Source organism: Asparagus officinalis, chromosome 9, assembly GCF_001876935.1.
Source record: "Asparagus officinalis chromosome 9, Aspof.V1, whole genome shotgun sequence".
Lineage (NCBI taxonomy): Eukaryota > Viridiplantae > Streptophyta > Magnoliopsida > Asparagales > Asparagaceae > Asparagus > Asparagus officinalis.
The window spans coordinates 21,998,385-22,008,752 of record NC_033802.1 but is presented as its reverse complement, the minus strand read 5'-3'; the positions used below and the strand labels follow the sequence as shown (position 1 = coordinate 22,008,752).

At 38.0% G+C, this 10,368-nt stretch overlaps 1 protein-coding gene and 1 long non-coding RNA gene across 12 annotated transcripts; one reads left to right on the top strand and one right to left on the bottom strand.

Moving 5' to 3' along the window:
* On the bottom strand, positions 4,371–7,331 carry LOC109824770 (glutamate synthase 1 [NADH], chloroplastic-like). 11 transcript variants are annotated; one of them, XR_002242774.1, is made up of 6 exons: positions 6,299–6,313; positions 6,083–6,158; positions 5,788–5,886; positions 5,606–5,709; positions 4,938–5,005; positions 4,371–4,756 (listed from the first exon to the last, which is right to left on the bottom strand). XR_002242774.1 is itself a non-coding variant. In XM_020391410.1 (6 exons), exons 2-5 carry the CDS (start codon positions 6,428–6,430, stop codon positions 4,992–4,994), a joined length of 261 nt encoding a protein of 86 aa, XP_020246999.1. In that variant the 5' UTR covers positions 6,431–6,483; positions 6,918–7,331; the 3' UTR covers positions 4,473–4,756; positions 4,938–4,991. The 11 variants fall into 11 exon arrangements, 3 of the variants coding, with proteins under 3 accessions (XP_020246999.1, XP_020246998.1, XP_020247000.1); XR_002242772.1 differs by having other exon boundaries at positions 4,473–4,756; positions 6,078–6,158; positions 6,299–6,316; XM_020391410.1 differs by lacking the exons at positions 6,083–6,158; positions 6,299–6,313 and adding exons at positions 6,387–6,483; positions 6,918–7,331 and having other exon boundaries at positions 4,473–4,756.
* On the top strand, positions 7,426–8,728 carry LOC109824096. The gene is made up of 2 exons (XR_002242554.1): positions 7,426–7,855; positions 8,470–8,728. It is a non-coding gene; the product is annotated as an uncharacterized LOC109824096 (long non-coding RNA).

Here is a 10,368-nt window from a genome sequence, read left to right as displayed (position 1 = left end):
TCTCAAAATATACCACACCCACACACACACACACACACACACACACACTATCAACGCCACACACACACACATCAATGCGTTTCTCATACGCACAACTTTGTACGCATTCCCAACCAAGTTGGGTTTTTTTGCAAAAAACCAAAGCAACAGCCACATATACAATCTTGTGATCCTATTTTTCTCTCTCTCTCTCTCTTCTCCCAAAAAAGCCCCAACCCCTCCTCCATCAAGCCCCAAAATTGGAGCGACGGTGAGTCTCTCGAGCTCCTTCTCTCAAGCTCCCCTAAATCCGGCAACTCCGACGACTTCACTAACTCCGCCTCCCTCCCAACGTTACCCCTCATCTCTAAGTGAACTCCATCGAGCTCCCTTGATCTCCCTCGAGCTCTCTAAGTGAGCTCCCCCAACTCGACCGACTTCTCCCCTCCTTCGTCGACTTACCCCAACTCATTCGACGCCGACTACCCCTAACTCCGCCGACTGTGACCGATCTCCCTCGAGCTCGGTCTCGAGATCCCCCAACTCAGGTAACGATCAAGCCCCGAATTTTTTACCTATTCTCTATTATTTTTCAGTTAGTGTATAGTTTATTTGTTGTTCTTAGGGTTTCATGCTAGACTAAGTTGCATGAGGTTGAAAATGATCTTGTAAATTTTTTTTACCTATTCTCTTTTTCTTTTTTTCGGAAAATTAATAAGAATAATATCCATTGCAAGTGCGGTAAAATTAATAAGAAAAATTTAATAAAAATCAAGCCTCATCTCTTCTGAACCAAGGTTGACTGCCAAAAACTAATAGCAATGCGTGTGTGGAAATTTGAACCAGCTTGAAAATATCCATTGCGGATACCCTATTTTCTTATAACGGATGAGGACATTTGAGCTCATGAGGGATTTTGGAATTGAGTGTGTATAAATGTTAATTTGGTTAAAACTTCGAATTTATACCTAAAAACTTAAATCTAAATTCATAGCTTTTATAATTTGAACCTAGTTTTTATACCTAAAAACTTACATCTAAACTTACATCCAGGAAATTTGAACCTAGTTTTTATAATTTTAGTATTTATATTGAGTAAAACCAAAACATATAGCTTTTATAATTTTAGTTTTTATCTTTCTGTTTACTTGTAAGCATCTTGAAATGGCTTCATCATCAATTGTGGAAAGTAACTCATGTGTTGAAGTGGATATTAGATTCATATTGAAATAATGTGAGTGTGGAGAATTAGCGGATGTGAAGATTACGAAGTCAAACAAGAACAGTAATCGTGGTAGCATATACTACTCGTGTAAAAGGCAAAAGTGCGGTTCGTTTTTGGGCTGGTGTAAGATTTTATCAATTGAACAAGTACCACTCGTCATTCCCCCATCAGAGACGCATGACTTAGTTGTTGTACGTGAAAAAGTGCAGTGGAAATGACTAACTGTTATAGCCTTTTTGTTGTCTTTTGGATTGGCCATAAAAGAAATTATGTGATGTAACTTGATGTACTGGAATGAAACCATCTTTTGTTTGGCCATTATTACTTTCTTATGTATGTAAACTGTGCTGAAGAAAATTATGACTTCCATGTCTAAGATATGAAATTTGAATCAACGTGCGCTACAATACCATCTCTTGAACTGAAGCATTACAAGGCACCGTCGAATATAAGCAGTTTCGTAGTATGCCAATTGTTAATAGTCACTTGGTTTAATGAACATGCATTGATCACTTATTACTACTGAGACTTCGCTGAATGGTAAAAAAAATAGGACATACAAGTGCTAGTTCAAAACCCCAATAGGTTTAGTTCAAAAAAACAAGGAAATAAAAAAAATAAACTTTTGCAAGTTTATAAATCTCTGTCAGAAGTAAAATACCAGCTAATAATTCTTCTAATATCCATCAGGGTTTTGGAAGCAAAATTCCCTCGAAACAATCATCAACAAAGAAGCAAGCAACTTCAGGTCATGAAAAAAACTAAAAAGTAACCTGAAGAAAGTATCAACTTTCCAGCAAAAAATTTTTTATTTACGCCCTCGGCATTAAATTGGAAACCCTAGACCTGTAGGAGAAAATAATTGGATCATTTGTCGACAACTTCGATTAGGGTTGTTTCATAATTACTGGGAGCCTCAAAACCATGGAGATTTATGACTGTGGCAGCAACATTTGTAGGGCCACCGCCGAATATAAACAAACATTTCCATGTTATTGTATCAAATATATAGGAAATGAGATGTAAATATCTACTGGGCAATTAGCAGTGGTCACAGAGAGCCTGCGGAAAATAAATGCAAGAATTTTACTGTAATACTCAATACAAGAATTTTCTCTCTTATAATCAGTATAAATAACAATATATGACAAAATTTTACTACATCAGTAAGATCCCTTCACATTCTGTATAGAACAATAAAAATATGAATCAACTAAGTTGTTGCATAAAACTAATTCAAAAAATTGACATGAATCGCAACTTTAGACCCAACCATTCAAGACCCAGAATGTAAGCCTAATTAGTTTCCAGGGAATGGAAATACCCAAAAGATTTAGCAGAAGATGAAAACCTATGATAAACCCAAAAGCAACCCTCAACCTTGCTCAATATCCATATTGCATAAAATCTCGGTTCCTCAACCCCATCAGGATATACTATAATCTCATAACATAGAAAATTATTTCATTCATTCTAGAATAAACAAAAACTATACTACACTTAATAGTCATTACATTTTTTTTCAAAGTCCTCATCTACTCATCGTCAGCAGGGGTGTTTTCCTGCACCTCTTCTTGTTGTTTCTTGTTGTCTCTTGCTGCGTTTCCAGCGAGCGCTTGGACCTGATCAAAGGATAAGAAGTTAACTATTCGGATCCCAATCCAAATAAAATCCAAACCAAATCTAAATCAAATGACTAAAAGTTCATTAACATATTTTAAAGAACAATTTATAAATCTAAATTATCTGTCTTAATCATACCCATGTTTGCATCATTCAAAAAGATTCACATCATCCCCATCTTTACTTGATAACCCATTATCCTCTTGCAAATTTGTATCACCGCATGTTGAAGACCTACATTATATATATATATACAGCGCCTTTCTCATGCAATCAATTCGTACGCATTGGAACGATTTTGGGCGATTTTGGGTTTTTTCGCAAAAAAACTCCGCTAATTGACTTCGAACTCGTGACCGTACTTGGGATTGAAAGAGGGGGCTTTTTTGCAAAATGTCACCGAAAGCATCTCTCTTAAATCCCTCTCGTGACCACTCTCGTTATCCCCAAAATAAAATCCCCAAAATCAAATCCCCATCACCGACTTCCCCCAAATCCATCCCCGTCACCGCCGACCGCGACCCCATCACCGCTGGCCGCGACATCCCAATCTTCGACCGCAACTCCGACGGACTCATCTCCCCCTCGTTGTCGCCCCCCCAACTCCTCCACGACACCACCGTCGCCTGAGAACTCCGGACAACTCCGCCGCTGCGATTTGTATCAATCAACGAATGAGAGACTGGAGTCCGATCGAAGCGGAACCGGAGGTGAGCGAATGAGAGAAGATGAGAGGAGAAGGAGCATATATTTTGTGCGTTGAGGAGAGAGAATGAGAGAAGCGATACAATAATTTTGTTATTAGAGATTAAATATTATTATTACCTTAATTGATCCAAAAATATCTTAATAGTTGGAAAAATCTTTTTCAGCGAGATATTTTAACTAGACCGGTACGTATCTAAGATCCCTTAAATAAACCCCAAATTTTAGAAGACAGTTTCTTTTTTAACACAATTTTATTGAGAGGTACAGGTAAGATTTGATTGGGTTATAAAAGAAGAAACATAGATGAAGATGATTGTACACGTTTCAAAAAAATTTAAGTTTGTTTCCTATTGTAATGATTGTTGTTGATTGTTTCAAATGTAATCATCAGTGTCATGAGATTTGTGAACAGATTTGGATTGTGGAGTTGTAGATTGTTGACTGTTTCAAATGTAATCATCAGTGTCAGTTCAGAGCGAACAAATTGTTGATTATTTGATAAGTTTTGAGATTTGTATCAATCAGCTTTATCTGCTTATTGTATCCTTCAAATAATGCAACTCCTTTTCTTGTAAGTAATGTGTCAGCTGGTAACTGTTCAAACATGCCGTGGTAAGTGTTCAAACAAACTGGTAAGTGTCCCAGGCAACATGCTGTTGTAAGTAATGTCAGCTGGTAAGTGTTCAAACAAGCTGGTAAGTGTCATACCTAAGTTAATAAATTAAGTAATTAACATATCATAGTTATATCAAGAACACAATACCAAATAGATGTAATTCTGAAGAAAATGAAGGCATTGAACTTTCATAAGCGTCCAAATTATGAATTGTTGAGATATCAAGAAAGTGTTGCGTTAAGCACATAATTCCCTTAAGAAAGTGTTACATATATAAATACTTCAAAAGAACACCATAAGCGAGCGGATGCATTCACTTGGTAACATTAAAAAATTTGTCCATCAGTTGAATCATAATAGATTTTCATACAAAAATCTGGACAAAGAAGCCGCTACTAGTTCTGAATGAATACATAAATGTCATCTCTCTTTGCTTTGCCAGTGCTCTCTTCATATTGGCATACCCTTGGGGAATATCTGATCCTTAATCCACATGTAAATGGGCACCAGGACATAGTAGGTTGCGGCGTTGGTACCCAAAATGAAACGCAAGAGGAAGGAAATTGGATTGACAGGCTTCTTCACATCCTCAACTTTTGACCCATCTGCGCAGAGATGACACAAATCAAACTCAATAAATCCAGATTAAACATGCAACATAAATCCTAAATGGGGATGTAGTTCAATAAGAGGGAACAAATAAAACAAAACACAACTTGTCAAAGTCCTCGCTCATAAGAAAACTCGAGAACTGAATTTATAAAGGAAAACAGCCAACACAATTACCTACAGGGATCAAGTTATATATCATCCGCTTAAGGCGGGATTCATTTCCTTTTTCTACAGATAAGACACTGCACCAAAAAAGAAGGGGATTAGAGTGCATTCTTCCAATTAATTTAATACAAGTGAATCCAACAAAATGTAATTAAGATTTAATAACTGAAACATTGCAACAGGAAACAAACAAAACAACCATTGTTGACGCAATGTTTGTGTTATGGTGAGATAATAAATATCAGTATACTCAAAGAACACTACACAGGGTTCTGTATGTTCAAATATGGAGCAAGAATTATGCCTGCATCATCGACCATCTTCATCGGTCTGAATATCATATAAGGTATTTAACATCTTATCATGTCTGTTACTTGCATCACATATATCAGATAAGGTATTTAATACATGTGCGTTAATTTTTTCCTTCCTCGCATTTTCTATTAATAACATGAATTGTGTCTCTGTTCCTGTCCCTCTTTTCCCGTTAGAAAAGAAAAAGCATAACGGCAAGCTGACACTAATGATACACATACTGTGGCTTACATGTAGTAGTTTGTACACAAAAGGACAACAAGTTCTCATACCATGAAAGAAAAAAAAAACATATGGATTACAGCCTGTATTTAAATGTAACCTGTAGGACTTTATTCACAAAAATATTTAAGTGAACCCACCAGAATCAGAAGAGCTAGCATCAACAATGGGTAAAAGTTTCTTCATCTCATCCTTTGACAATCCCAGCTCTTTGCACTTTAGAAGACCCTCACGCGCCTTCATCCTGAGAAAAGAAATGAGATTCAATTATTTATCAGGCAGTTATCTCTGCAAATATGTTTTCAGTGCCTAAAAACTTTACCAGTTAACATTGCCTCGAAGTGTGTTAATCTCTCCGTTGTGACCCAAGATGCGCATGGGCTGAGCACGATCCCAGCTAGGAAAGGTATTTGTTGAGAACCTAGAGTGTACCCGCATAAGAGCAAAGCAACTCAATAATCTGTCCAATAATTTCTTATATCTTTAGCTTTCATGCCAATTAAAAATTCATCTGAATATCCAAGATCATTTTGCATCAAGGCACTTAAAATGAACTAGGGATTCTGCCTATCATCAGTGCCAATACAAAGTAATGTGGAAGCCCTAAGCTACCTTACTATATATTATTCTCTTTCCACCTCCGTATTGGAAGCTTCCTGAAGTACAGACCACAGTGAACAGTGCAACGGGATTCTGCAACACGTTTATTATTCATCAACTATTGAGACCTTTCACCGACTTACCCAAGGCATCCATACCCAAATTCAAATAATATTCAATACAGCAGAACAGAAGGAATACAAACTTGGATGCCTTTAACCTCATTACTTAACCTTACTTTTGTTCTGCTACGAGAGACTTCTCCAAGCAGCTTGCTGTTAAATACAGACTGTGCAATAAGAAGAATGTAAGAGTATTTACCAGTGCCATAAAACTTGTGAACCTTTCATCACCAAGATCAGCATAATAGTAATTCTTCAACTGAACTGGCTTCAGTTGTCCTTTGTAAACAACAGTCCTGCAAACACAGGAAATGAGTGATTCAACTGCAAAAGAGTTCTGAGCACAATCCAACTGACCAAGATATTAGAATATCAGCAGAATAAAATATATAACAAAGAATAACCTGACTATAAAATTTAGTTGCAGTCGTAGAAATGCCTAAAACAGATGTAATCTACAAACTAAAATTGACAACAATTTTCTGTCAGCTACTCAAATAGTCAAAGGAAAAGAAACACAATAACCTGACTACAATTTTTAGTACACAAATAGTGGTGCTTCAACAACAATCAATCTACACCCAGAATCCAAATCCCCATCTCCATGGTCACCAATTTCAGCAGAACCAATCAAAGAAAGAAAAAAACCCATTTCCTCGAAGCCAATCCAATCAAAGGGATCGAGAGAGAGAGAGAGAGGGATCGAGAGAGATAGGGTTCGAGTTATTACCTGCAGCGCCGGTTCAATCTCGCAGCGGCGGAGTTGTCCGGAGTTCTCAGGCGACGGTGGTGTCGTGGAGGAGTTGGGGGGGCGACAACGAGGGGGAGATGAGTCCGTCGGAGTTGCGGTCGAAGATTGGGATGTCGCGGCCAGCGGTGATGGGGTCGCGGTCGGCGGTGACGGGGATGGATTTGGGGGAAGTCGGTGATGGGGATTTGATTTTGGGGATTTTATTTTGGGGATAACGAGAGTGGTCACGAGAGGGATTTAAGAGAGATGCTTTCGGTGACATTTTGCAAAAAAGCCCCCTCTTTCAATCCCAAGTACGGTCACGAGTTCGAAGTCAATTAGCGGAGTTTTTTTGCGAAAAAACCCAAAATCGCCCAAAATCGTTCCAATGCGTACGAATTGATTCGCATGAGAAAGGCGCTGTATATATATATATATATATATATATATATATATATATATATATATATATATATATAGCAAAAATCGCCTGTCTTTGGACAACAGCCTAATCCTTCCTCTCTCTCTCTCTCTCTCTCTCTCTCTCTCTCCAAAAAAAGGACCCCGTCCCAAATCCATAATCCTCCTCCTCCATCAAGCCCCAAAATCCCTCCTCCGTCGACTTCCCTCGAGCTCCCCCAAATCCGCCAACTCCGACGACTTCACCAACTCCGCCTCCCTCCCAACATCACCCCCCATCTCTAAGTGAACTCCGTCGATCTCCCTCAAGCTCTCTAAGTGAACTCGTCCAACTCCGCTAACTTCCCCCTCCTCCGGCGACTTCCCCTTCCTCCGCCGACTTCCCCCAACTCATCCGACGAGAATGTATCCCTTTTCAGGTTGGAGATTGTATTAGCCTGCTGCAACTTGCTCGTGAGCTTCTATATCCGACCACGGCTGATCTCCCTCGAGTTCTCTCTCGAGATCCCCCAACTCAGGTAAGGATCACGCACCAATTTCTGGTATATTTGGTTTATTTGAATCTTCAGCCGTAGCATTGTTATGGAATTAAAGCAAAGCTAATACATGTTACTCCAAGCAAAGCTAATACAAAATTAAAAAAAACTTGAATAAGTCCTAATGGGGTCTTGAACCCTGAACAAAAGACTAAGAAAAGTTTAACATTCTTTGAGGATTGCATTAGTTAACCTCAGAATGTAAGAGTACAAGAGTGCATATAGTACGTCCAAAAAGATGACTAAACATTTTATAGTTGTTTTCATAAAAGAAGAATTTGCTCGTATTCCATTTTCATACATCAATGTTTAAATCATAAACCTCTCCTTGCTCAAATTGAGTTCAGAGGTATATTAATATCAGTTTATCACATCCAATTGCATATGAGGTTGTGTAAGCCAAACAGATTTAGACACCTACACATCTTCAGAAGTCAAAACTGTTCCAAACTCTTTTTAGGTTATTTGTTTTCATCAAATCACCAATTAGAAATTTCTCAATAAATAAGGCGATTTTGCTGTATCTAGTCCCATAGGTTCTTGTAGTTTTGTTTCGAGGTGTGTAATGGAACTAACTCGACCTTTTTCACTTGCAGATGGCAAACAGCATTTGCTAGAGTTTGAGCAGAGACTTTTCGGATCCAACAAGGTTGTCGAAGCCGAAAATTCTCCCATCCGATCCACATCCAATTTTCAACTAGAGGGGCCAGACATCTTCGGATTGGAGAAAACAGTTCTTTGAGTTATCCCGTGTGCAGAACGGAGCAATAAAACTACGGAAGTACATCATGATCTTTAAAATATGTAATGATGGATAATGTTTTGGAAATATATCTAGTTTCAGTTTTGGAAATATATATAGGATGTACTCCATTGATTGGTGATGGTTTTTCTATTGATTGTACTTGAACGTGAACACTTTCAATCTGTAACTCATAGTCTGCTGATGGTTTTTTTTATTGATTATAACTCATAGCTCCGCCGACTTCCCCAACTCGATCCGACGAGAAATGCTATCCCTTTCACGGTTGGAGATTGTATTACCTTGCTGCAAACTTGCTCGTGAGGCTTCTAATCCAACGAGAATGCGAGATAGATCAGAATTTGACAACAATATTTGTGTTCTGTAATTATTGTTTTCTTGTCTTTTTTAATTTTCACATCAATGGCTTACTGCTGTCTAATTATCTGTAATTTGTGTGGCTTCTTGTTCCTGTTTTTGCTGTTCTTTTTATTATATTTTGTCCAATCACAAAGACTACTGCAGGTATATTCTAACTGATGATTTAAATTTCCAAAAGAGAGAGATCTTATTGGTATTGTCTTAGCAAATGAATTTCAGTGTGTTGATATCAATTGGTTGAACATTTATTGCTTAGGAGGTTAGTCTTGTTGTAATTGCATTTTTTTGAGTGAAAGAGATTTATGGAGGGCAATGTTGTTCTCCTGTCACTTGTTTTGTTTATACAGCCCCTGGATGATTTGATATTGGTTATCTTGCTCAGGTACCTGCATTTACAAAGACGGTCTTACATTCCATACAAAGACAAAGGGCGGCTTCTTTTTCAATTTTAGCTCTGCATAAAAACCCCATTAAGAGCTTCAACAAAGAATGTAAATCAGAAAAAGTAGGAAAAATCTGTTTAAATTTTAGTGACCAGGAATACTGGGCAAAAATCTGAATGTGTAGTGCATTGAAAGCTGATGTCGCACTGACAATTACAAGAAAACAGCAAGATCAAGCGAAGTAATTGAGATATGAACAATAAAGCATGAAGACAGTGCACACACGGCTCTGTCCCAAAGAACATCCGATGCCAATATCCACACAGACACCTGCGACAATTGCACAAAATAATTGTGAAGGATAAAAGAGGCAAGAGGCAGGAGGGTATGAGTTATAATCGCAACAGTTTACCATCAGCGCATCCAGCCATTTCAAATCATCGTGATTAGCAATATACCATCACAATCAAGTAACTAAGATCACAACTATATGCAATTTCAGCATCCGAAAGGCCATCAAATGAAATTAGACCACAAGAACAATAAAGTGTTCAGCAGTCATCACAACCTGTAACTCTCACCCGGGTTCTTGGCAGTCGTTACCTGAAAAGGGGGAGGACAACCGAGGGGCATCAAAGCGCTAGCCCCGAGCAACGATCACAACCAACCCCAAGGAAACGCTCGTTGTATAACAAAAAAAAAAAGTACAGTTATACAATATATATATACTATATATAGATAGTATACATATATATATAATATATATATATATAGTATATACTACTATATACTATATATATATATATAATATAATATATATATCGTATATAAGCGCTTCGATCTAATACGGATCAAGCGCGTACGCAGTTCCACACGGCTCCTGGGTTATTTTTGCAAAAATCGCCGGTGCTTCTCGACACACCGCCTAATCCTTCGCTCTTCTCTCTCTCTCACTCTCTCTCTCTCGTCTCTCTCAAAAAAAGGACACC

What these genes read in the sequence shown, in the direction of transcription:
- LOC109824770 (XM_020391410.1), bottom strand. Translation starts at nt 6,430, where the DNA reads ATGCTGATCTTGGTGATGAAAGGTTCACAAGTTTTATGGCACTG. An exon ending in TCACAAGTTTTATGGCACTG is followed by an intron (nt 5,887 to 6,386) that starts GTAAATACTCTT and finishes GGTACACTCTAG; the next exon opens with GTTCTCAACAAATACCTTTC. An exon ending in CTTCGAGGCAATGTTAACTG is followed by an intron (nt 5,710 to 5,787) that starts GTAAAGTTTTTA and finishes TTCTTTTCTCAG; the next exon opens with GATGAAGGCGCGTGAGGGTC.